This window comes from Phyllostomus discolor, chromosome 5, assembly GCF_004126475.2.
Source record: "Phyllostomus discolor isolate MPI-MPIP mPhyDis1 chromosome 5, mPhyDis1.pri.v3, whole genome shotgun sequence".
Taxonomy (NCBI): Eukaryota; Metazoa; Chordata; class Mammalia; order Chiroptera; family Phyllostomidae; genus Phyllostomus; species Phyllostomus discolor.
Window position 1 is genome coordinate 8,855,706 of NC_040907.2, and position 27,388 is coordinate 8,883,093.

Below are 27,388 nucleotides of genomic sequence, written 5' to 3' on the forward strand. Positions count from 1 at the left end.
CTCTGCCTAAAAGTAAATAAATAAAATCTTTTAAAAAGAAAAATGCGTCGGTATAAAGACCAGGTGGGGAGAAGGGACAAGAAAAGTCTCTGGGGGAAGGAATGCCGGAGAAAAGTGGCCACTGAGCCACAGGGGCATCTGGGTGCAGGGATGTCAGAAAGTCTTGCCTCATGTGCTCATGCACGTTATCAGTCTCCAGATGCCGTGGAGCAGAGCATTTCCCGAACCACTTGGGCCACGGAACTTTTTCCCCAGGAGGCACCTTCCATGCTCAGGGTCAGGGACCACACTCCAAGGAGCCCTGAGTGAGCCAAACCCAGCCATTCAACAGGGCAGACACAGGCCAGGGGCAGACAAGAGACCTGTCCAAAGTCCCACAGTCCATGGACGATGTTATCCGATAGGTGGCTTCCTGTGTCGTGTGGTATTCCAATCACAGGTCGCTGGCGAGGGCAAACCACTAACCAGACAGGTAGAGGGAGAACCAAGGCCGTGGGGCGGGGTGAGCCAGGCTGTGGAGCCGGGGGCCTCCCGCCTCAGACCCACTGCAGACCTGCTGTGCCCACCACATGGTAACGAAGCTTGCGCCTTGACTGGGAAGGCTGCAACCCCCCTCCCCCGCCTCCCCTCCCCTACTCTGCCACGACAGCCTCCTGAGGAGCAGTGCATGCTCTCCAAAGGTCTGTCCACCTGTGTGGATGGTGGTTTGTGAGATGCCTCTAGATCATTCCAAAACAGCCTTCACACTGAGCCGAAAGGAGAAAGCCATTCCCCCGCCTCTTTGGTGTCCCAGAGTGCCTGACACTGGGATGGTGTGCTGAGAGAGAGCCCCAGCACATCGATGTCAGATTCTCCAGTGATCGATGGAGAGCAGCGGTCGGGGCAGCAAGCCGACTGAGAGACAGAGGGGAAGACACCCTAGAAGCAGTGCACAATATGTGGATGCAAATGTAATCCAGATAATCTGCTGGGGAGGACACAGGGCCACACACACCAGGAGTCCTTAAAATGAGGCCCTCACCCTGGCTGGCGTAGCTCAGTGGATTGAGCGTGGGCTGCAAACCAAAGTGTCGCAGGTTCGATTCCCAGTCAGGGTACATGCCTGGGTTGCAGGCCATGACCCCCAGCAACCACACATCGATGTTTTTCTCTCTCTCTCTCTCTCTCTCTCTTTCTCCCTCCCTTTCCTCTCTAAAAATAAATAAATAAAATCTTTTAAAAAAGAAAAAAAAATGAGGCCCTTAAAAAAAAATAAAATAAAATGCAGCCCTTGCCACAAGAGTTTGCTCAAGGGCAACCTGGCTGCCACCCACATGTGTCTCACTGACACCAACACGCCAGGGGGAAATCAGACCCTGGAAATCTGCAGGTTCAAGGTAGGCCGTCAGGTGGATGGTGTGCTGATACCAACCAACCCCCAGATGCCACATGTGACAAAACACTGAGCGGTCTCCGCTCCCAGTGATGCATAAACGTCCTCACCAATGAGACATTTCATCTTCCATCCGTGGTTTTCCACCAGGACTGGTTTTGCTGCCCAGCGGGTATTTGGCAGGGAGGCTGCTAAACATCTTACAGTGCATAGGACAGTCCCCACCGCAAAGAGTTACTCTGCCCCAGATGGCGATGGTGCCGTAGTGGAGAAACCCTGCCCTGGAGAAAGGAAGAGCCATCCTCCGGCCGAGGGGACTTTGACCGCAGAGCCTGGCCGCCCGCATCAGCTCCATCAAGGAGAAGCGGGGACGGTCCTTGGAGGTCAGCCAGAATGCGGTACTTTCCTCTTCTCTCAACTGTCACTTTTTACAAAGACCAGTTTCTAATCCCTCTCCACTCCAGGACGATAAATCTAATTCTCCACGGCCTGATAAAAACAGATTTCTCTTCCCTTTCTTTTCTTTTTTATCCAGCCCCAGTCCCAACTCTGCATTAAAACCTGGAATTTATTAACTGAATTACAAAGGATGTGGGAAAGACAATGGTCAGGAGTACTTACAGACTCAAAGAGATTGGAGAAATGTTATATTACTTGAAAGCAGGCTTCGAACTAACAAAAGCCATAGAACAAAATAAAACAACCGGAATCTAATTTGGGGAACAAAAATTAGGGCAAGACCTTTTCCGCTATAAGCCTTTCTTCTCAGGAAAAAAACAGTGTCAAACGATACGGCATGCTCCTCAGAGACCGGCGGGGCTCAGCACTGTATAAAATTTGGGAGGTGTGTGGGGTCTTTAAACCCAAGAAAATACTGTTAGTATTTGTCCTCAAGATGTCTTATTTCAGAAAGCTCCTTGACAGTTGCGTCCAGCCAAGAAAAATCATTAGCATCTACTTTAACAAAACACAGATAAAAGGAAGGTAATGTAACAGTGTGATAGCAAGCTTTTCTTTTTCTCTGTGGATACAACGCGACAAGCCGTGAGCGTATATGTGTTTGGAAGAGAAACGGCCAGTGCTGGTGTGAACAACGGAATAAACGCATCTGCCTTATCGAATCCCTGCCCCTTTCAAAGTTGAACCAAAAATAAGACAAAAAGCGCTTTGTTTTTGTTTCCGGCAAATTAGCTTTAAATCAGATTCAAAGCCCGAGTCCAGGAACTGATGTTTTTGAATAGGAAAGGACACGCAATCCTAGCGGCTGCCAGTGGTACGGGAACACCCGTGGGGTTCTTTCAAACCCGCGCAAACGCAGCAGGGCCAAGGGTGCGGGGATGCGCACACCTTGCAGGAGGAGTTGCCAGCAGAGGGGCACGGTAACGTCACTGACTTCCACAGGCAGTGCCGTCCCGGGGACGTCAGGAAAGCAGAGGGAACACAGTTGAGGATGCCGGGGTGGCTTTGCGTGGGGCTGGGGGCCCGGAAATACCAGGGGACACCACTTTGTAGAACATAGGACTGTCCAGCCACTAAGCTGTGCACCCGAAACCAATACGTAATATTTTGGTTTTTTTTTTTTAGCCCTGGCTGGCGTAGCTCAGTGGATCGAGCGTGGGCTATGAACCAAAGCATCGCAGATTCAATTCCCAGTCAGGGCACATGCCTGGGTTGCAGGCCACGGCCCCCAGCAACCACACATTGATGTTTCTCTCTCTCTCTTTCTTCCTCCCTTCCCTCTCTAAAAATAAAATCTTTTTTTAAAAGATTTTTTTAAAGGTGAGTCTGTTGAAAATATCCACTCGATCAATAAAATTACAGAGAAATTGGGACCAAAAATATCTAACTGCTATTTAGGATCAAACTTCATTTGGATGAAGCTTAAAAACAAACTTTTTTTAGGCCCTAACATGTTTCCATGGACTTGAACGCAGTGGAATCGTCCATTAATCGTCCCTTGGGCCAGTAATAGAGAAGTCTCCGGGGGCACGACAGGGGCCAGAAATACGACTGAAGCAGAAACGGCGGGAGAAGAACAAGACAGGGCCACGCCCCATGACAGGGTGTGCTTGAAGCAGCCCGTCCCGTCGTCCGTGTCCAGTCTGGGGAGACTCCCAGGCGTACACATCTCCGTACACTCTCCAACGGAGTATACGTGGGATTAAAAAGGATGTGACTTTTCCTCTACAGACTGATGTCAGGGTTTCTCCGCTGTGGCACTGCTGACCCTTGGCGCTGGATGACATTGACACTGGGGGGGCGAAGCATCGCAGGATGCATAGCGGCAGCTCTGGCCTCAATAACTAGATGCCACCAGCCCCATGAAAATTGTCAACATGTCCCCATTGTGGAATGTCCCCTGGGTAACCCCTTCGTAAGAGATCTATCAAGCCACTGTGTTGTACACCTGAAACTAATATGAGATTGTGTTGTGAACGATAATTTTGAGATAAGTTTTTTTTCTTTTTTTTAAGAAAAAATTTTTAACATTTTAAAAAAGATTTTATTTATTTTTAGAGAGGGAAGGGAGGGAGAAAGAGAGAGAGAAAAACATCAATGTGCGGTTGCTGGGGGCCATGGCCTGCAACCCAGACATGTGCCCTGACTGGGAATCAAACCTGTGATGCTTTGGTTCACAGCCCGTGCTCAATCCACTGAAGCTACGCCAGCCAGGGCTTTAAGATAAGTTTTAATGAAAGTCCTCTGGGGGGACAAAATAGTCTTGACTGAGCACCAAAGCTGTAAGTCTACTGAGGGGGGAGCAGTAGGGAGAAGTGGGAAAAATAGCATCACCTGGGTGGCAGTCCCCCTGTTTGTAAAATGGGGCTGTTGCTACTGCACTGGGCCACGAGGCTTGGAGACCCCAATGAGTGAGCCTCGTGTGAAAACGCTACAAAAAGCGGAGTGTTGAGCAGGGCTGGTGCTAGAGCTTACCGTGTTCAGCTGCCTCGTGCCCGAAGGAAGGCTGAGACGGAGAGGTGTCTGCCTGAAGACCACACCAGGGCGATACAAACATAGATGGTTGTACATGAGTGCTGTGTGGTTCCCGCCGGGAAAAACCAAGGGCCCAGGAGCCGGCCTGAGGGGACCCGAGATGCCGCAGTGCGAGCACCAAACCAATAACGACATCAACAGGCCAGCACATACCTACACGTTTTAAAGCAAAGCTTCCTAACGCTCTGTTTACAAACTCAGTGGTCACTTTGGCAGTTGCTTCCTACTCTGACTCTGGACACATGAAAGGAAAGAACCAGTCATTGATTCTGCCCTCCCTGAACAAAATGTGTTTTATGATAAAGAGCTGAAGGGACAGTTCCTTATAGAAGAACTCTAGCTAATAATCACCAATGGAGTGAGAGAGGAAAACCAGAACTCCGTAACCCCGAAGGAAATGATGGGTGTAGGGTGTGGCCCTCAAAGAATGTTAAACTACTAGGTAGAAGTTGATGAGCCTGAGTGTCCACTGACAGATGGACGGATAAACAAAATATGGTGTGTGTGTGTGTGTGTGTGTGTGTATACACATAGTGGAATATTATTCAGCCTTAAAAAGGAAGGACATTCTGACACACACTACAATGTGGATGAACCTTGAGGACATGATGCTCAGTGAAATAAGTCAGTCACAAAGGGACAACCACTGTGTGATTCCACTGATGTGAGGTCTTGAGAGTCGTCACATCCACAGAGACCGAAAGCAGAGCAGTGGTTGCCAGGGGCTGGGGCAGGCGGGAGTCGGGGGGAGCGGGGAGTTGTTTAATGCGTGCAGAGTGTCGGTTTCATAAGCTGAAGGTGTCCTGGAGGTGATGGTTACACAACAGTGGGATGCAGCCAACACTACCGAAGTGCACACTTAAAATGGCTAAGATGGTAAACTTGTGTTTTGTGTATTCTACCACAAATAAAAAAAGTTATTGGAGCGGAGAGCTGATGCAGATTTCGTAACAGATGGCTCTGTCTATGAGCCCTGCTCCCACAGACCTTCTCAGTATCAGGAAGAACGGGGCGACCAGACATTATGCGCTCACAGTGCGAGGCAGAAGGAGTCAACCCGCACCACCTGTGATGTAGCCTTGACCTCGAAAAGCCTTGGCGTCTAATCAGGCCCCTGGAACTAACTAGCAGTTTGCGGGAGACCTGGGAAAGAGAGTAATGAATTAACTGCAACCATGAGGAATCAGTCAGATGAATCTGGGATGTGACTCTTGCCCAGGACAAAGGACCCTGTTTCTCCAACAGATCAGTGGCTGTTACAAAAAAAAAAAAAAAAAAGTGGTATATGTGGGAGAGTCGGGGAGGGAGTTGCTGTCACAGAATAAATGAGATTTTAGAGACTCCAACACCGAATGTAACGTGCACGTCTTGTCTGGATCCAGATTCCAACAAGCCAGGAGTTCAGAGATACTGGGGAGCATCAGGGACACTGAGTGTGGACAGGGCGTCAGACGGTCCTCAGGGTTTGCTGTAGGTTTTGTGAGGTGTGATAACACGGGGGCCGGTAGGGTAATGCAAAGGGTGTCAACGTAAGAAACACCCAAACACTTAGAGAATTTTAATGAGTTTATTGGAGCCAAACTGACAACAGTTACTGGGAAAATAAATCTCAACAGATTGAGAACATGTCCTGGAGAATGGCAGCTGTGCAGCTCATGTTTTATGTTCGAATCAAAGGAGGAGACGCAAAGAGAGTTACATGAGATCCATTGGCGGTAGATCAAGGGAACAGAAGAAAGCAAAGCGGGGAATCTCTGGGATTGGATAAAAAGGCAAAATAGCTCTGGTTGGTGTGGCTCAGTGGACTGAGCACTGGCCTGTGAACCACAGGGTCGCTGGTTCAATTCCCAGTCAGGGCACATGCCTGGGTTGTGGGCCAGGTCCCCAGTAAGGGGTGTGCAAGAGGCAACCACACATTGATGTTTCTCTCCCTCTCTCCTTCCCTTCCCCCTCTCTAAGAATAAATAAAATCTTTTTTTTTAAAAAAAGGCAAAATAGAAAGACATGTCTTTTATACTGGTCGGTACAGGATACTAATAATTGGCATTTCCAGCCCACAGAGATGGTATGCAGGCAACAAGATAACGATGAGGGGTTCTGTGGTCTCTGCTGTGTGTGGAGGTTGTACCATGAGGCGTCTGGAAAAGGAAATTACTCTGACATTTCAAAGGTATGTTATCCAAGCCCTGGCCAGATAGCTCAGTTGGTTAGAGCATTCTCCCAATACACCAAGGTTACGGGTTCAATCCCCAGTCAGGGCATATACAAGAATCAACCAAGGGGCCCTGGCTGGTGTGGCTCAGTTGGTTGGAGCACCATCCTGCAAACCAAAAGGTTGTGGGTTCGATTCTTGGTGAGGACACATGCCTAGGTCTCAGGCTCAATCCCCAGGTGGGACACATACAGGAAGAAACTGATCGATGTTTCTCTCCCTCTTGTTCTCCCTCTGTTCCCCTCTCTCTCAAAAAAAAATATCAACCTATGGATGCATAAATAAGTTAAGCAACAGATTGATGCTTCTCTCTCCCTCCTTCTCTCTCTCTCTCCTTATCTCTAAAAAAATGATAACAATAAACACTTTTTAAAAAAAAGGTATATGAGGCTCCCTTGAGTAAAAGACTGACCTTTGTCAAGGAAGCTACAGGCGTCAGATGTGACTACCAGCCATGACCCCCCTTTGGTTAGAAATGTTTATGTTCAGAACACCCTATGTGCTTATTTTGGGCTTCTGGGTTTGTAACACCCACCACGCAGAGCTTGCAAGTTTAGCATGTGGTCTCTTTTTCACCCACAAGGGGAGAAAAAGACCTTTCAGTTAGGAAGTATGTATGAGGAAAATAACTCGCTTTAAATTAATCTGGAAAAATCAAAATGGAAGACAAAGAGAAGTAAGAGAAGATGGGGAAATGTTGACACAGGACGATGGGGACACGGGGTTAACTGCATTCTCTTCTCCACTTCTGTGCATGTTTCCAAAATCCCCTCATGAGACACAGTTTGTATAAAGGGGCTAAATGGTCACGGAAGAAATACAATACAGATTAAATTTAAAAAGGAAACTACAATCATGATAAGAAGCAAAGCACACACAGACTTAAACTTTAACAGGGACTCTGGCCCCTGGGCTAAGACAGTGGTCCCCTCCTGCGCGCTGGGCACTCCCAAGCCGGAGGGAGAAACAGGTTCACGTACAGAATCCAATTCAGCTGGGAGTGAAGATTCAGGTGCTTCCAGAAGCCGGGGAGGAGGTGTGAGCAGTGCAGGGGGCCGGGAGAACGCAGGCTGGGCGGCATCTTCTCAGTCCTAGCAGATTCTGGATCTGTATGCAAGAATAGAGCCGGGAATTGCCCGCTACTCCCCTTCTCCAAGAAGAGGCATAAAGCCAGCTTTTAATCATTAAATTAAATGACACATTGGCTGCTGTGGTAGACGTGTGAAGTTTCAGTCACCCAAATATCAATTCACCTCTCTTCTAACATACCACCGTGTGATGGCCACCATTTGCAGACCACACCTTCCTCCCAGCCTCAGCCCAGTCTCTCAGGGATGGCACTGACTCAGTCTCTGGCTGCAGGAATGGGCGTGCCACTCAAGTTCTGCCCATCAGAGCACAGCAGCTTCTGGTTCCAAAATATTAACTCGGGAATAACCCTGTGATCCAACCAGAGAAAATGAGAAGCAGCGAGGCCTTTAGGGGAACTTTAGGGAAAAGACTTTCACTCTTCCCCCATGGGATTCAAAGCAATAGATACAAGGGCTGCAAAGATAGAAGGGCTGGAGCCATGGCAGCCTCTTTGTGACCATTACACAGAGATTCCATCGATGGTTGGATCCACATGGTTAAAGCATTGCTGAGGGCTGGAGAGAGGCCAGGGCCTTATGACATCACTTGGGCCTGAACCCAGCTGTTCCTTCCAGACTTTTCCTTTATAGTAACCAGTGAATTTGCTTTCATGCTGAAGCCAGTTTCAATCTGTTTCTCTGTCGCTCCCCAGACAGAGGCCTATCCCTTCAGCAACTGATTAAGCCTTTACACAGTATGAAAGCCAAACAAAGGTACCTGAAGGCAGACCGTGGCCAGTCGGTTTGCATTCTCAGCACCCAGCCGCCGCTCTCCCTCTGACCCACCATACGGAGCTGCTCTCACCACCCATGTTCTCGCCTCTGTCCTCACTGTGCCTTCCTCCCACCAACGTCTTCTCTCCCTGCCCTACCTCCTGAAATCCCACCCATCCTTCAAAGGTCACATGCTTCCTTTTTTTTTTACAGCCTTTCCTGACCCCATCTCACCCCGGCCCCCAAGTGCCACCTCAGGCAAAAGGAATGTACCTCCCTCCCCAACCCCAGGTCCCTCTGCACTCCCCCCCCCCCCCCACACACACACACGCACACTCCCCTGGAGCGCTCAGCCCTCCTGTGGAGGATGCTGATCACCCGGCAACATTCCTGTCCCCCCAGGCGGCTTCCCGACAGTGATCCAAATTCAGACTCAGATGAGAAGGGATGATCTTTGTGACTTAGGTTTCAAAAAAACAATCCGTGCTTAGGAGAGACCAGAAAGCACGGTGAAAGACGAGGATGTGGGCGAGGGAGAGGAAAGAAAAGAACAGTTGTTCTGGGGAAAAGAGAGATCTATGCTGAGGGCCGTGAGGAAGAAGGAAAAAATGAATATATTTAGACCAAACGAAATGATTCAGAGGACACCTGAGAAGAAATGTCTAGAGAGGCAAGAGGTGGGAGAGGAAGATAAAAAGCATGTGACGGGAATGACACCCCCCCCCAAAAAAAAGCTCAGAATAGGAGCATTGTTCAAATGAGAAAAGAATGCAGACAGTAAGCAAGACATTGCAAACCCTCCGGAACACAAGAGGGAAGGTGACAAAGGATGAGGTCATCTCGACCAGATACACTGGGAGGCTTTCTGTTGATTGAAAGAGGCTTTCTCAAAAGGTGGGGCTCAAGCCGGCTTGCCACTGAGGGACTCAGAGCCAAGAAACTCATACAATGGCTCCCAACTACCCCTGGCGCTCACACCTCCGTGGGAGCCCCTTCCCTTGAACGTGGGTGGGACCTGCACCTTCCTTCTAACCAACAGAATGCTGCAAAAGGGACACAGGATGTCATTTCCGTGATCACGTTACATAAAATTGAAACACCCATCTTGCTACAGGGTTTTATTGACTTACCCTACAGAGAAGTGCTTATGAAGAACCAGAGGGGCCCTCGGTCTACAAGCCTCAAGGAACTGTGTTTCCAACGACCACAGGGCTTGAAAGAGGGTCCTTTCCCAGTTGTACATCAGATGAGACCCCAGCCCCGGCCAACTCCTGATTGCAGCCTGTGAGACCCCGAGCAGAGGACCCAGCTGAGCAGTGCAGGGATTCCTGACCCACTGAAACCGTGAAGCGACGAGTGTATGTTGTTTTGAGCCACTAAGTTTATCATAATTTGTTATGCGGGAATTGATCGCTCATACAATGGAATGCGACACAGGAACGAGAATGAATAAAACATCAAACAGCACGGTTGAATCTCACGCACCTAACATTGAGTGAAAGAAACCAGGCAGAAAATGGCATCTGCGTGATTCCATTTATATGAAGTTCAGAAACAAGCAGAACTAATCATCTGGGATGTTGGAAGGCAGAGGCGTGGGAAGGCAGTGACCAGAAGGGGGCACAGACAGACTCGGGGGCGGGGGGGGGGGGGGGGGGGAGTGTCATTCTGCGCTGATCTGGGTTCTGGTAAAGTAGGTGCATATACTTTGTGAAAATGCATCAAGTGTACACTTATGATACGTTCGCTTTCACTACTGTGTTCTTTTTTTGATTAAAAAAAAAAAAGCTAACAAGAAATACAGCACTCCGGAGTTAAACAGCCAGGGTTCAAATCCTGAGCCCACTACTTACAAGACTTGTACCCAGGCAAGTTACTTGCCTTCTCTGTGCCTCAGTTCTTAGCAGCTGGGCAAAGAATTAAAGAAAACTGTGCAAAGCACGGTAGCTGGGACCTAAGAAAGCTTGATAAATATTACCTGGTTTTGTTAACCACATTCATAAAGGTCCATTGTTACTTGCAAAAAAATAATAATAATAACAATGAAGGTTTGTTTGCCCAATGCCCGGAAGTAGAATGAATGGATTTGTTCAATAGGTGCCACCCCAGACACCAGCTGGGTTCTCAGGAATCCTCTGGGGTTTTCCAGCGGTGGCGGGGGGCAGGGGGGAGCTCAGACAGCCTGTCTCTGACATCCACACCGAGAAAGATCCCAGGGCAATGGACAAAGAGTCTGGGACTGCTCGAAAGCCAGGTGTGCTCTAGGCAGGGGCAGAGCCTTGATGCACGGCAACGTTTTCCCCGGAGGTGCCTGTGACCCGGGTTGGGATGGGGCTGCCCTCCCAGATCATCAGAAAACACAAGACACGATTGCAAACGATTCTCCGGCATCAGTCACGATTTAGTGCTTTACACACATCAGCTTATTTCCCCCTTACAGTTGAGGCTGGCGTTATCTCCACTTTACAGGTGAGGTTCCCGGACAGCGAGCAGTCGTACAACAGGCCCCTCAAAGGGGCATCGGCGCGCTTTGTCTGCAGTTTTCGAACAGAAGGTACAGACGGACTCCTGTGGCAAAGCCCAGGGAAGCAACTGACACTGAAGACTGACCTGCAAGAGAAACGAATGCTCCAGACCAGCAAGGGAAGAAGAGCCCCTTTGGGGAAAACCTGGGTGTGTTCTCATTGACCGCCAGGGGCGCAGGTGAGGACAGCTGTGGAAGACCTCAGCTACCAGTTGCTCTTTCCGTGGCTTGAATTTCTTTTCTTGCATCTGTGTGTGTACCTATATAAAAGCCTGCATTTCCTAAGCCCTTAGGATCAGGCTATTCACGGGCTGCAGAGCCCCCAGTAGGCCCTGGGCTCTCCCATCTGGCATCCTACTCCGTAGCTTGGCTACTTCCTGCTGGCCATGCCCCCCTGCTAGCCTTTGCCCTCCCTTGCTCCTATTCCCACTCTTTCTCTGGCTCTCATCCGCCCGCTAGACGCTGGGCGAGCCTCCCTGCTTCTCCCAGCAGGTGGGCTGGGGCCCAAGGCCAGCATTCATTTCATCTTGGATTGCCAGGGCCAACAGGAAAAACAGCCAGTAGGTCTGGGGAGCGGATACAGTGGGTGTGCTTGCTCTAATCAGGAAACGCCCAGGGAAGGGGCCTGGGGTGAATAAAATTTAATGGGGGCAGAGGTGAAGGAAGCACAGTGTCTGGCAGCTGAGCTAGGTTCCCCCCCCTTGGTCTAGGACCCCTTTCCCTCCTGGCCTGAAGCACAGCCAGGCCTTCAAGACAGACAGGAGCCCAGCTGGTTCAGAGATGAAGGAAAGTATCTGTGTCTTGTGGTTGTGACAACTGTCACCTGTAGTCCCTGGGGAGTTGGGAGGACCTTCCTGGCCACACCCACCCAGATCCTGCCATATTTTCTTTTTTTTTAAGATTTTATTTATTTATTTTTAGAGAGGGAAGGGAGGGAGAAAGAGAGAGAGAGAGAAACATCAATGTGTGGTTGCTGGGGGCCGTGGCCTACAACCCAGGCATGTGCCCTGACTGGGAATCGAACCTGCGGCACTTTGGTTCGCAGCCTGCGCTCAATCCACTGAGCTACACCAGCCAGGGCCACATCCTGCCATATTTTCTAGCTGTGCAAACTTGGGCACGTTCCTCCACGTCTCTGAGCCTTATCTCCCTGCGAAGCTCCAGTGATGTAATAGAAGTAATGATTACCGCTGACATTTTTGAGTCGGGCTTCTCTGCAGCGCCCATGGGTGCGGGCTTCCTCAGGACAGTGACTGATCCGGGTCAACTCCGGGGCTGCCCTCTGACACTTACACGGGCTCGGGGATTGTTTGCAGAGATAGACAAGAAAGAACAAATGAATGAATAAATGCCAGTTTTGACGAGGAAGGACAGGGTTGTGGGTTTAGAAATATCTTTTCTCCAGCGTTTGGAAGAAACCCTCCATCTTTCAATATTACTCTTTCCACCCCATCCCTCTCCCATCCTCACTCCCACCCGAGAAGCGGTGGTCCTCCTAGCTTACTCTGTGTTCTCATCTGCAACAACGAGCACGGGGGGACTTGGGTGGGGCAGAAGGTCCTAACTAACCTCCAAACTTCTCCTGATTCAGCTCCATCACCCTCTCAGTCCTGCCTACTCCCCAGTCCCCAACGCACCCAGCCTAGAGGAATGAGTCCGCTCTTTTCTGGCTGTACACCTAGGGCCCCTGCTATGAACTCTGAGCCCCTGTCTCCCCATTTGTGAAATCGGTCTGAGGACCCCTAAGAGTCAGGCCGCGGATGCTTCGAGGTTCTGCGGAGGTCTGTGCTCTTCGCGGGTTCCTCCAGCGCACCGCCTCTGGCCCCGCGGAGCCGCGGCGCCGGCCACGCCCCCCGCCTCTTCCGAGGCCCGGCGGCGTCGCCATGGCGACGCGAGTACACAAGCCCGGCGGGTGCGCGAGGTTCGGGTCCATTGGCTGGAGACTCCGCTGGAGCGCGGCCGGGAGGCCTGGCCCCAGAGCGGGCCTGGCCCCTCGCGAGCCCGCCGGGCTCTGGGCGGAGCACGGAGCGTGGGCCTCTTCCTCCAGGCAGGTGAGTGTGGCACGGAAGGAGGCGGCAGCCCTGGCAGGCGGAGACCTGAGGGCCGCCAGGTCCGCTCTGCGAGGTCAAGGGCTGGGATGGCGGGGACTGACCCGGCCTCACTCCAGCGCCTCTCCGATCCAGACTCCTGAGCGTCCCAGGAGCGCCCCAGAGGGGGTCCCCCAACACAGTCCCTTCCTTCCTAAGTGCAGCCCGCGCCCCCCACCGAGGCAGCCCCCGCGGGAGCTTTAGGACCCTCCTTGACACCGACTCGGGCAAGTCCTGTGGGATAGAGCTGGGATTAGAAGGGGCGCCCCCAGGTTTTCCGGATTTGGAGACACCACCACTCCGTGGTCAGAGTCACCCCTGACCTGCGCTGTCCTTGAAGGAACTTCTGCAGCTCCCGGGCCACCGAAGACCTGCAGCCCTCAGAGGAAACGTTGCTCCTTGTAGTGCTCTCTGACCCGGTCAATGAAGGATCGAGGGCGGCCCGCGCTTCCCTGTGGCTGGCGCTCTGTGGCAGGCACTCTGTGGCACTAAGAATGAACTTACAGAGTTGAACACCTTCAAATTACCTTCTACAGTGCTTCCAGGCCGGGAAATGACTGCCCGGGGCAAGATGAAGGTGGAGAAATATTGTCCAACCGAAAAGCTAAAGAGATTTTAAGGTTTTCCAAAAAGTCATCTAGGATAGACACTGAAGGGCAAATGAAGGCAGTTACTGTCAGATTCCTAGCCAGCCGGCTGCTGTAATTGCTTCGAGGTGTCATTTTGTGTTCTCATTCATTCAGCAAGTGTCTCCTGAGCACCTGCTGTGAATCAGGTGTTGCTCCAGGTGCTGGATGAGAGGTAATGAACAACACTGTCAGGAGAGCTTCGAGGGGTTTGAGGGGTTTGCCTGCCCCTCTAATAGATGCTGGCGGGAGACAGGAAACACCTGTGCCAGAGACGGAGGACTTGATTCTTCCCAGCAGGGCCGACGCAACGGGCCACCAGATCCACACTCCCCTTGGTTCCCCTGGCCCCAGAAGTTCCCTGGGGTGGTGCAGAACAGCAGAGGTGGGCGCTGTGCACACCGTGGGGCTGGATCCCGGCTAAGGAGCTCCAAGCTCAGAAAACCCCTGTCTTTGGAAGCGGCTGCTAGCAAATCTGTCTGACCATTGCCCCCAGCGGAGGCCTTATCTTCGTTGTAAGCATTACCTATGTTCTCCCAGGCTGTTGGTCCCACAGACATCCCTTGAGAGAGAGTGCAAAGCCTTCGCTCTGAAGATGGTACAAATGCGAGAAACCCATGAAGAATTATGTCAATGAAAACAACGCCGTTCTGGCTGTCCTGGAATAGATACATCTTAGTGAAAGGGAAACAACCAGCAAACACAGCTAAATAAAAGGATAGGAAGATGTCAGAGGATGCTCGGTTCCAGGAGGGAAATGCGGCAGGGAGGTGTGCTAGCTAGAGAGGGGCAGTACCAGAGGGCGCCTTTAGCCTGGGTGGTCAGGTGGCCACCACGAAGGGGAGACGGCTGAGCAGGGAGACAGCACCAGCCCCGGGGACATCTGGGGTGAGAGCTAAAAAGCACACGTGCACGTCACCCAAGTTTAGGATATTAGTTGAACGGCATCCCTGCAGAGGATATGTTTTGCACAAACGTATACTTGAGATTAACAAGGCTCGAATGTGTTGCTTGGTAACACGGTCTTCTGCAACTGACGGTGCCTCGCTGACATGGCCCAATGGCAGGAGGGCACGCTTCTTGTGGGAAAATGTCTTTCCTCCTACTTGAATGACGGCGAACCTAATGAAATCTGTTTCTCGTGATATGAAAGCATCGATATTTGTAAGGCAGCCATAGGCCTCAGAGTTTACAAATATGAAAGAAACTACTAGGTGGCTTGTTTTTATTTCTCTTACCCAGGTAGGGTGTTTTTTCCTTTCGGAGAATAGAATCCTGGTTTCGAAGACCCTGTGTCCCTGTGTTACTGTTTGTCCCAAGTGTCAATGGCAGTGTAACTCGCCGACCCCGCTCTGCGCCCCCCAGCAACCATGGAGGCCTGGAAATCGAGCCATGTGACGGTGCACTATTCCCGTGAACGTGCTCAGAGTTCTGTCCCTGTCACTTACTGCTTTGTGACCTTAACCCCTCTGAGTTTCAGTTTCCCCGTCTGTAAAGTGGGACAATGTCGATACCTAGCTCGCAGGGCTGTTCTGAGGACAAAAAGAAGCAATGTGCATAAAAGGAGAGCACAGTGCGTGGCACTTAGTAGGGCTTCAGGAAATGATGGTGGAGCTGTTGCCAGAAAGCAGAACCAGACCTGCCATGTATCTGATCACAACGAGGTGACTTTTGAAAACCTGCAGTCCGGCACCCTCACGTCTCAGTGAGCGTTCGGTCTGAGACAGGGGGTGTGACGCTGTAACCGGCGCATCTCAGATCAGAACGTAAGCATCATGCAAACTGTTGCCAGTATTTTGGAACCTGCTTCAGTCACAGAAATTTCCAAGTTTTGAAAAACACGTATAGAACTTACGTGGAGATGCATCATTAAAATACAAAATGGATGAATGAGTGCGTAGCTGGATAGGTCTGTGATCCGACAAATACAACACAATGCCGATTGTGGAATCCAGGTGGTGGGTAGACGGAGGTCCCCATCCACTTCTTCCAACTTTTCTGTGCGTTTGACACTTTTGTAATAAATTATTGAGAAAATATGTGTGCAGAGTCCTGATCATGTGGGCAAGCTCTAGTCCTGACACCTGGCCTAAATCACCCTTCTCTCTGGGCGTATGAAGAAGGCGAGTGGCTTTTTAAAAAAATATCATTTAAAGCTCATTGCCTCAAAGACTGACTCAACACTGTAAGAAGCTCTAGAGAAGCTTAGAGTGCCTGGGGTCAGAGTTCAAGAAGCCCAAGATCAATAACAACGATGAAAGTCATAGTATAGACAGATGTATGTTTCCTGTGTAGCCGTCACCATTCTAAATGCTTCACACACGTTACTGCAGTTAGTCCTCACAAAACCCTTTGGGGTACAGAGCACTACAAACCCCATTTTACAGATGAGAAAACTGAGGCATAAAGCGTAAGTAACTCACCTAAGGTCACAGAGCTAGGAAGCGGAGGGTTAGGAATACTGAACTTGATGTGTGAGAGAAGTATCCCCCTACTAAGTGTAATGGGAGTGGAGAACAATACCAGTGGAATTCGGGTTTGTTATTGAGTTGTTTTAGCTGGAGTCCGTGCTCCGAGTTACGTACAAGTGTCTTCTACTTGATCATCAGAACCAGGCCCACCCATGCTAGACATCACAGCTGAAGGGATAGTCTTTCAAACATTCGAAATCGTAACTGTGCTCATCAGTAAGTCCATCTATCCACTCCCACCTCTGCCAACTCCTCCTCTGGATGCGGCGATGCATTTCGTGCATTCTAAATGCGACGCTGAATAATTAGAGGGCTACATCTTTCTCTCTAACACATTGTTTTTCCTGCAAACCTCCTACAGGGAAAGCAGAGAGGATGAAAGCCTATCTAAAGAGCGCAGAAGGCTTCTTTATCCTGAACAAAAGTACTACAATTGGAAGGCACAAGGACTCAGACCTTGTTTTAGAGGTGAGAGTGCTTCCCACCCCTCCCCCAGCCCCCGCCCCGCCCCTCGCCCCCTCCAGAAGCTCTTACTGTTGTGTGGACTCCAATCTCCCTCAAAGCACAGCCTCTGGCCAACAGCCACATCCTCCCTTGATGTGGAGCCAAGACCCAATTGCCAAATATGCCGAGTTTCCCTGGAAAATGTAGTGAAAATGAGCACGATGCCAAGTGCCATGTGCCCTCTGTCCTTTGCTGAGCCTGTCTGCAGAGGTCCCACCCGTGGTCCCCTGCCCGGCAGCCTGATGGGGCGGTTTGGAAGCTGGGCACAGAGCAGGGCCCCTTCCCTTGCTTCGGGCCTGATCACCAGAGCCTTCTGGAGTGCCCAGCCTGGGCAATTTTATGTATTTCTTTTTAGAGAGTGGGGAGAGAAGGAGAAAGAGAGGGGAGAAATGTCAATGTGAGAGAAAAATGCCGATAAGTTGCCTGTTGCACATGCCCTAACCAGGGACCAGGCCCGCAACCCAGGCATGTGCCCTGACCAGGGATGGAAGCAGCGACCTTTTGCTTTGTGGGACGATGCTCAGCCACCTGAGCTTCACGGGTCAGGGTGCTCGCCAGGGTTGGAGACCGTTGGGGGCTCCCCAGAGCCCACGGACCTCCAAGCAGAAGGTCAGGGTAAACCATGGGCGTGGCCTCAGCATTTTCTCAGTTCATTTCATTCTCTGAATTAGCTGTGGTTTGGTCCACAGTCTCAGCCCCTTGACATCCAAGGAAGCTGAGAGAAAGAAAGGAATACCAAAAGCAGTGGCTTTGAGCCTTTTTTAACGATGGGAAGGGGTTAAAATATTGAAGCAAGAAAGAGAACGCAACGGAATCCCTCTGAAACTGTGAAAGGCCTGTCTCTCTCAGACCTCACTGAACAGATTTTCCTTTAGCTTTTTATTTTGAAATAATGATAGATTCAGAAGAAGTTCCAAAAATAGTAGAGAGATCCCGGACACCCTTCACCTAGTTCCTCCTAACTGGTTACTTATCAGCCAGCCATAACCACACCAAAACCAGGAGATGGACGTTGCTACAAAGCGCGTGTCTGGGTCTATGCCATTTGTCACACGCATGGATTCCCGTGCAGCCGTCAGGCTTTGGGGCTGTTCTGCCATCGGAGATCTCCCTTGGGCCCTCCTTCCTCGGCACAGCACCCCCTCCCCGCCATCTCTAAACCCTGACGGCCACTGCTCTGTTCTCCATCTCCATCATTCTTATCTTAGTGAGAATGTTCTATAAACGGACTCCTATAATGTGCAACCTTTTGAGATTGTTGTGTTTATTTTTTCACCATGATGTCCTTAAGATCCATTCAGATCAGCCTGCCCCTTTCATGGCTGAGTAGTGGTCCGTGGTATAGATGCACCAGCTTTGTTTAACTGTTCTTGTATTGAAGGGCATTTTGATTGTTTTCAGTTTGGGGCCGTTACAAGTAAATCTGCTATAAACATTTGTGTGCAAGTTTTTGTGCGAATGTAAGTTTTCACTTCCCCGGAATAAACACTCGGGAGTGTGATTGCTGGGTCCCATGTGAAGTATGTGTTCGGTTTCTAGAGAAACTTCCAGACTGTTATCCAGGGTGACTGCGCCATTCTTCATCCCCACCAGCAGTACACGACACGTGGTTTCTGCGCATCCTCACCAGCAATTAGCGTTATCACCACTTTTTATTTTAGCCGTTTTAGTGTGTAGTGACATCGGACCATGGGTTTCCTTTGCGTTTCCTGAATGGCTGGTGATGCTGACTATCTTTCCATGTAGCGCTTACTCGCCTTCTGCCTGTTCCCTTTGGTCAGATGTCTCCTCGTGTCTTTTGTCCACTTCTGATCCGATTATTTGGTTTTCTGCTGTTGAGTTTTGAGAGTTCTTTATGTGTGTTAGATATGTGTCCTTTGTCAGACACGTGGTTTGCAAGCATTTTCTCCAATACGGATTTTGTCTTTTCATTCTCTCGACAGAACATTTCACAGAGCAACAGTTTAAAATTTTGATGAAGTTCAGTGTATCATTTTTTTCTTTTTTTTAAAGATTTCTTTTTATTTATTTATTTTTAGAGAGGGAAGGGAAGGAGAAAGAGGGAGAGAGAGAAACATCAATGTGCGGTTGCTGGGGGTCATGGCCCACAACCCAGGCATGTACCCTGACTGGGAGTCGAACCTGCGACACTTTGGTTCGCAGCCCACGCTCAATCCACTGAGCTATGCCAGCCAGGCCTCATTTTTTTCTTTTATAGATCCTGGTTTTAACATGCCACCGAGCCCTTGATCCTGAGGTTTTTTTCTCTTGTGTTTTTTTCTCCAAAAGTTGTGCAGTTTTATTTTAAAATCTATGACCCTTTTTTAGCTCACTTTTATATATGATGTAAGGTGTAGGTCAAGTTTTATTTTTATTACATGTGGATATTCAGTTGCTCCGGAACCACTTGTTAAGATGACTCTTCTTCCTCTATTGAATTGCTTTTGCAGCTTTGTCAAAAATCATGTGGCCAAACCGGGGCAGGTAGAGGGGAGGTGGCCATTTCTGAGTTCCCTACAGTGTTTCGCGGATCTGTGTGTCTGCCCCTCTCCCACACGATGTAGTCTTGATTATTGTAGCTATCTGCATCTTAAGTCAGGTCCAGTGGTTCTCTTCTCCCAGGTCATTCTTCTCTTAAACGTTTTTTAACCTATTCTAATTCTTTTGCCTTTCTATATAACTTTTAGTAATAGAACTGTCTATACAAAATACCTTGCTGTAGTTTTGATAGGGATTGTTTTTAAACCTGTGTACCAGTATGAGAAGAATTGACATCTTTACTGTGTCCTTTTCCATCCGTGAATGTGGTGTATTTCTCCATTCATTCAGGGGGCTTTGGATTCCTTTCATGAGTGCTCTCTAGTTGTCGGCATGGAAGTCCTATACATGTTTTGTTATAGTTACACTTGTCCCCCTCCTCTAGCTGACTGTAAATGGTATTATATTTTTAATGTTGATGTCCACATGTCATGGACAGTAAATACAGTGGATTTTTGTTTGCTTATATGGTAACTTGCCACCTTAACTGAACTTTCTAGAAGGCTTTTGGTAGATTTCTTAGGGTTTGATACACAAACAATCATGTCACCTGCGAATAAGAACAGTTTTATTTCTCCTCTGAGAAAAGAGGATCTGAATGCCTTCCATTTCCTTTTCATGCGTTATTACACTGGCTATGACTTCTAGTCCTCTGTTGAATAAGAGTGATAAGTGCAGTATAAATCATCCTGTTTTCTTGTTCCTTATCTCAGAGGGAAAAGCATTCTGTCCTCCTCTGTACCTATGATATTAACTGTAGGTTTTTCACAAAGGCTCTTAACAACTTAAGAAAGTGCCCCCTTTGGTCCTAGTTTTTTGAGAGTGTTTATTATAAACTCAGCAGGTTTAAAAATAACTCAGTGGGCCTCCCCTTGATATTCTCATCCATGCCATGGTCTCCCAATGACACAGAAAATCTGTTCAGTGCATGAAGTGGAGGTAAAAAAGAAAAAGAAAACAGAATTTCGGTTTCTCCTTTATCAGAACAAGGCATAGGTTTTAGGTCATTTTATTTCCTGTCTGGCCAAAGTCGAGGCAGAGAGCTCAGTTTGGCACCCGACTACGATGTTAGAAAACTATGGTAATTTTCAAAAGCACAGGCCTCGGAAACAGACAGACCTGGGATCAAATGTCACTAGGCCACTCTCCGGCTGTGTGGCTCCAAGTGGATCAATCAAATGAATCACGAGAAGCTCCTCTTCCTGGTCTACAAACCACTCACCCCCCAGGTTTGTGAGGATTAAGAAGGAAATGCACACAAAGCTCCTGGCACCTGATGCGGAGTCAACGACACGGAGTTGGCTATGATTGTCTCATAAAACGGAAGCTGAGAAGAATCCTCGGAGGGACCCGGGGCAGCGATGAGCAGCCACCGATACTCACAAGCTGTCTGGAAAAGGGCACTAACGAGGACCGTTATTCTGCAGACAGAAATCGAGTTGCACTCCTTGTATGAAAAAGAATGGGCTGCTCACCGCTCCTTGGACTTCGCTTCAGAAGTCGGCCAGCAGCAGTCACGTTGATTTATGAAGAAATAAGTTGCATTTCCAGCAGCACAAGCTTCTGTCAGCTCCCTGGAGAGCAGAGGACACATGACTTGCCAAATGTGTTGTGAACAGACTTGATGGGAACTTCCGTCTTCTCTTAAACAAACCCTCTTCCCGGAGCTTACTCGAACTTGGGAGAGGAGACGTGCTTTAGGAAGGGACGTGGGGTCACAGGTCCATCCGCAAGAACTGAAACCTGCACGCGTCAGCACTTGCCAGTTCATAAAGCCAGGCGAGATGAAAATTGCCCCCACTGCTGACTCCACTGGGCCGTTCTGATTGGAGGGACCAGTCCTGATCCGTTCTGGGCCGCCCTAACGTGTAACTCGATAGCCGATTTGTACTTGCCGCCAGAAGTCGCAACACTGATTTCAGAAATAGTAATAAAACCCTGTCCTTGAAATTACCCAGAGATTACGTCTAGCAAATAAAGAAAAGTTTGTTTTATTTACATGGGTAAATGCTAAAGAACAGTCCGTCATGCTTCTAAAGAGTCATACTCATTTGCGAGGCTGACCTGGTGTTTGGATTGTTGGTATGTGATACAGGGTGGGGCGACAGGAGGCTTATAGCCGTGAGTATATGAAGCACAGAGTTTGCACTTGCACTATTATTTATTAATTATCATATTATCTTCCATACGAACCACTGTAAACCTACTTTTGCTCCACTCTGTCTTTTGAAATCATTTACTTTTTCTGACAATGGAAGGTAGTCATGTGCTCATTATTATTTTTTTAAATGAGGGAAAACGAAGTATGAGGAAGAAAAATCACGTGTAATTGTTTGGCTGCGAGAAAGTCAATATTGACATTTGTCGGGGTTTGCCCTGCAGACTTGTTCCCTCTACCCTGGAAGGAGTTTGGTTCTCTGGCAGCCAGCCTGTGTCTGCCAGCCCCGGTTCTGCTGCTGTGGTCACTCATTCACTCCACAACCATCCACCTGCAGCCTCAGCACTGACTGACGTGGTCCTGGGGATGTGGCACAATCGGGCACAGTCCCCACAGGGGAGGCGGCTGGGAGACAGAGGCTGTGAGTCGAAGATCCCACAAAGGCATGAACAGTTCCATGCTGACACTGGGGCTCCAAAGGAAAGAAACGTGGAGGGCACGGAAGACTTAACTAGGCGAGGCAAGAGGGGAACGACAGCACGTGCAAAGGTCCTGGGGTGAAAGAGCATATTGTGAGCCCGAGAGGCTGAGAGAAAACCAGTGTGTCCAGAGTGAGAGGGGGAAGGAAGCCAGCTGAGGGATGAGGAGGCCTCCTTTGTGCCACCATAAGGATTTGGATCTTTATCTGAGGAGGGATGGGAAGAAGGCCCTGAAGGGTTTCTCTAATTGTTTTATTGATTTTAGAGAGAGAGATCAGTTTGTCGTTTCACTGATCCGTGCATTCATTCATTGATTGGTTCTTGCATGTGCTCTGACTGGGGATGGAACTGTACCCTTGGCGTATGGGGACGACGCTCTGACCAGCTGAGCCACCCAGCCAGGGCAGGGCTGCAGGATGTGAAGCCAAGGGAAGGCCTGCGTTTGGAAATGGCCAATCCTGGCTGCCGTGCGCAGCCCCGTAACATGGCAGAGAGAGAGCAGGACTGGAAAGGCGCGCCCTCGCTCATTGCAGAGCCAATGCTTGCAAATTATCATTTCTACGATCGGACGTGCCCCGTGAACTGTCATTTTTAGAGTTGGATGTGGCTGTTATTTAAACTCTGCTGAGACAGGGGCCCTGTTCTTCCAGGATGAAGAAATGCTGGTTGTCGAACTTCTCATGCGTTTAAAAGTGCTTGTTCACCAGGAGCCCCTAGACATCCGGACCCCACGGGTTTGGGGAAGGCCTAGGAATCCTTGCATTTGTGGGCTCCCCATGGTCAGGCGGTGGCACACTTGGGGACCCGCCATCCTGACCACCTGGCTTCTTCCCTTGTGATGTGGGGGCACTCCTGTTTTTGCGGGGGAGAGAGAGAGGGAGAGAGTGTGTGTGTACTATGTCAGCAAACTTTGCTTTGAGAAAAAGAGAAGGGAAGGTTAAACAGTGGGCAGCTGGCTGACCCTAACCCTCCCCCAAGAACTCACCTGGCCCCACCCTGGGGAGCTTTCAGGATCCCCCCAGAAGGCTCAGCTCTCAGACCTCCCACGCCAGCACAGCCGTGTGGCCTAGACGGTGCAGGTGGAGGAGAAAAAACAAGGACAGAAAAGATAGCGATGAAATGCCCATGCCTGCGGCCTCCGCCCTTGGTGGACATCACCCTGCCAGCGGCCCCTTCCTCATTGCTGGGGCCGTGTCTCTAGCACATGTCAGCCCCTTCCCATCTGGGCTCTGAAGGTTGTGGAGCGAGACGGATCCCACGAACCCACCGGAAGCCATGTAGCCAGATGACTCTCGTCCCTGTGGCTGGCACCTGCCAGTTCCGGGCTGCCTCTTCAAAAATAACTCTCAGAGCCTACGTCATAATCTCATTTGTTATCATGAGACAAGGCCACTGGGAAGGCCCTGTGTGCGTCATTTCACGGATGTGCGGGTGTGCCTGCCGTGGCAAAGGGCACGCACCCCCGTACCTCCGACGGGTGTGGCCCACTGCCCTCCAGGGGTTTGCAGATGCAGTTAGTTCCTCGCCAGCAGTGGGCACCTGTTCAGTCCTGGTGTCTTCGCTGCTGGGTCTTCCCTGATCTAGGGGGTGAAATGCGGCACCTGTGTCATGTTAATTCGCTTTTCTCTCATGATGCGTGAACCCCCACATTTTGAGACGTAAGGTCTGGATGTGGACTCTCACCCCCTCAGTCTCTGTGCGGAAAGCCACAGAGAGAAGCAGGCCCGGGGTGCAGTGACCAGACCCTCCTGTTGCTCTCGCAGGCACACCCTCCTGCCTGGGTCCAGCTCCCACACTCCCCCCCTGCACCCCGGGCGGCCCCCCAGAGCACGGTTCCTCTGGGGATTCACCCATCTGATCACATCGGTCCCTTGGGACGTTTTTCTCCCCCGTTGGAGACCCGGCAGCTGGAAACGGGGGCTGACGTCATCGGTCAGTTCCCAGCACGATGACAGGCCTACCTCCGTCTGGCAGGCGGGCGGCTTCCGACGGGAAGAGTTCAGAGAAAAGGGCTTGAACGTAACCGTTGTTCCTGGGTTTTGTGTGTGTGTGTGTGTGTGTGTGTGTGTGTGTGTGTTTGGTGGTAAAATACACATAACACAAAATTTACCGCCCTAACCTTTTTTAGGCGTCTACAGTTCAGCGGCAGTAAGTGCATTCATGCTGTTGTACCTCCGTCTCCCCTACCCTTCCAGAACATTTCCATCGCACAGAACTGAAGCTCTGTCCCCATCACACACTAACTCCCCGTCCTTGCCACCCCCCACCAGCCCCTGGCCGCCACCGCTCCCCTTTCCGTCTCCGTGAGTGACGAGTCTAGGCGCGTCGCTCCACGTGATGTCCTGAAGGTCCACCCACATTGCAGCCTTTGTCCAGATGTCCTTCCTCCCTAAGGCTGAATGCTATTCCCTCGCGTCTGCCTGGCGCCCAAGCCGCGCGTCCACTCCTCCGTTGACGGGCGCTTGGGCTGCATCCACCTTCGGGCTCCTGCAGGTGGCGCTGCCGTGCACGGGGCTGGGCACGTGCCTGGCCAAGTCCCTGCTTTCAGTTCTTTGGGGGATACCCGAACGTGAACTCGCTGGGTCATATGATCATTTTATTTTTGATTTTTTGAGGAACCGACATAGCAGCTGCACGAGTGTGCATTTCCACCAACAGCGCACAGGGTTGTGCTCACCAGCACTGGTTATTTTCCGGTGGTGTTGGGGCTCTGGTGTGGGGGCAGTGTGTGTGTGTGTGTGCGCGCGCGCGCGCGTGCACATGCATGACGGCAGCCGTTCTAATGGGTGTTAGGTGGAAGGTCATTGTCTTTTGAAAGCACGAATGACACAGGCAGCTGCAGCATACATGTATAGACTCCTTAGTGTGTCTTGCATGTTTTCGTGTATATTCTGTGTATGTTCAGTGTATGGGTTTACAGAATTATATCCTCAGAACGAGCCTGTGGAGTAGGAACTACACTTATCATCGTAATGTTCATTCCAAGATGGGGAAATGGGGCTCAGAAAAGTTAGGCAACGTGCCTGGAGTCACACCGTTAGTCAGAGAAGGGGAACCGAGTTTCAGATTCTAGGCAGACTCAAAAAGCCTCTAAAAAAAAAGAAGCTTCATTCTTTGGGTGTAAATCTAGCTTTTGAGAACCTCTAAAAATCTAAATCTCTGAAGTCCCGTGGGAGTTAACTGAGATCATGGGGTAGTTGGCCAAGCTAGGGGAATTCATACAGTGGAACCCTAAATGAGAACTGCCAGCGACCGCTGAAATGAATTTTCTTGTGATCCTCGTTCATCCAACACACAGTGCGGCGCCATCTACTGGCAGCCCGCGGTAAAGAGGAAATGTTCTCGAGGTGCTTTCCAAGGCAGAGAGGAGCGGGGGCTATAAACAGAGAGCCTGCAAGAATCCCGTCTGGGGGTCGGAAACGGCAGCTTGAGCTGCCTCGGTAAAGAGGAGCCTGGGGATTTTCCAGGCAGACCAGGCAGGAAAGGGTATCCTAGATACTGAAACAGCGAGGGCTGAGGTCTGGAGGGGGAGGCAACAAGCGGATGGAAAAATGGGGGGAGGGGTTCCAATGGAAAGTAACCTCCCCAGGCGATCTGACGGTAGCTTCCTAACTGGGCAGGTCACGGTGGGTAGTCAGGCCCCAGGTCTGTAACTTCTTCAGTGAGAGGTTCCTGTGATTAACACACCTTTGAAACACCAAAAGTAACACCCCTTCAAGGTAACACTAACCCTCTGGAGAGAGAGAGAGAGCACTTAATCTTGTTAACTTTTTTGTAATCTGAGCCATACCTTGCCTTTTCCTCCCCTCCAGTAATCCTCCTTACTTCCCTCCTTAATCTCAAATGCATAAAAGAAGCTGCAAAACTGTTACTCTCTGGAGCATTTGAGATCTTGCTCCCTGGCATAATGTCGTCAGTTTGACTTAAATAGACTCCTGTAAAAACTCTCTACACCTTTGGCTGTTCCTTTGTCAACAGTGTAAAATGTAAGCCAGGTTAAATTCAGCATTTAACTTGTTTGAAGGTGGAACTCCCCCCTGAGAAGGCTTTTAAAATGGGAAGAAATTAATGATCTTCGTTATTTGGGTGGGCGATTAGGCAGAGCGGCCAAGTGCACGTGGGGGGCGCCAGGTGGCTGACTGGGAGCCTGGCTCTGCCCTCATGGACTGTAGGGCCCGGGCAAGTTACACAGCCATTCGCTGTCGCGATTTCTGTGTCTGTGCCACGGGGGGCAGTGGGAGTGGCTGTGTTACGAGGCTGAATTACTGCAAAGTGCTTGGAACAGTGCCTGGCGGTGGTGAATGTCGCGGTGAATTTTAGTGATTGTATTTGTTTTCTACCTGAAACAATAGAAATGTATTATCTCAGTTTGTTGGGGTAGACTCTGCTGGTTCCTCTGCCCTGGGGTCACATGAGGCCAAAATCAAGGCGTCCGCTGGCCAGGAGTCTCCAGGAAGAATCCACTTCCAGGTCCATCCGGGGGCTGGTGGAATCCAGCCTGCACAGTCATGGACTGAGGTCCCCATCTCCTGCTGGCTGTCAGCTGCAGGTCTTCTGAACCTGGTGAGGGTGCCCACATGACCTGGCTCCTGGCCCCTCACATAAAGCCAGTAGCAGTGGGTCCTTCTCCTGCTTCGAATCTCTCTGACCTCCCTTCTGACTCATCTCTCCAATCCAGCCGGATAATGTTCTCTGCTTGCAAGGGCTCATGGGAATGGATTAGCCCCACCTGGATAATCAGGCCCCACCCTGTATAGGCAACGGTTTTCTTCTGGGCTGTCTTTTCTGCTCCCGTTGGTTATACGTCTGAATTTAGGACTACCGCACTGCTTTGATTACTATACCTTTGTAATAAGCTTTGACATCAGCAAGTATGAAACGTCCAGCTTTTATGATCTTTTTCAAGATAGTTTTAGCTATTCAGGGGGCCTTAAGATTCCGTATGGATTTTAGGATGGATTTTTCTATTTTTTTTAATAGTTTATTTATTTATTTTTTAGAGAGGGAAGGGAGGGAGGGAGAGAGAGAGAGAGAGAGAGAGAGAGAGAGGGAGAATCATCAATGTGCGGTTGCTGGGGGTCATGGCCTGCAACCCAGGCATATACCCTGACTGGGAATCGAACCTGTGACACTTTGGTTTGCAGCCCGCACTCAATCCGCTGAGCTATGCCGGCCAGGGCTTGATTTTTCTATTTTTGGAAAAAAAATACCATTGAAATCCCAGTGGATAGGGATTGCATTAAATATGTAGGTGCTTCTGGGTAGCAATGGCATCTTAACATGAGTAAGCCTTCCCGTCCATGAACACAAGATATCTTTTTACTTTATTTATTTGTCTTTAATTTCTTTCAGCATCATTTTGCAGTTTTCAGTGTACACATCTTTTCCCAGCTTGGTTAAGTTTATTCCTAAGTTTTTCTCATGCTATTGTAAATGAAATTGTTTTCTTCTTTTTCAGATTGTTTATCGTAAGTGTATGGAAACATACCGGATTTTTGTGTGTTGATTTAGTAACCTCCCATTGTGCCACTGAGTTTATTAGCTTTAACAGGGTTTTGGTGTGTGTATGGAATCTGTAG

At 49.9% G+C, this 27,388-nt stretch overlaps 1 protein-coding gene across 10 annotated transcripts in view; it reads left to right on the forward strand.

The window, feature by feature from the left end:
- The first annotated feature begins 12,852 nt into the window (after positions 1 to 12,852).
- FHAD1 (forkhead associated phosphopeptide binding domain 1) overlaps positions 12,853 to 27,388 on the forward strand; it is a 113,461-nt gene continuing 98,925 nt past the window's right edge. For 5 of the 10 annotated variants that reach the window (XR_004903070.1, XR_004903071.1, XR_004903073.1 and 2 more), the window contains exons 1-2: positions 12,853 to 12,997; positions 16,492 to 16,598. Coding sequence is in view for 2 of the 10 variants with exons in the window: in XM_028513170.2 (XP_028368971.1) it covers positions 16,506 to 16,598 (93 nt within the window). In the remaining 8 variants the exon portion in view is untranslated. Of the gene's footprint in view, positions 12,998 to 16,480; positions 16,599 to 27,388 lie in introns of all 10 variants that reach the window. The other 5 variants (XR_004903074.1, XR_004903075.1, XR_004903077.1 and 2 more) reach the window with 2 other exon arrangements.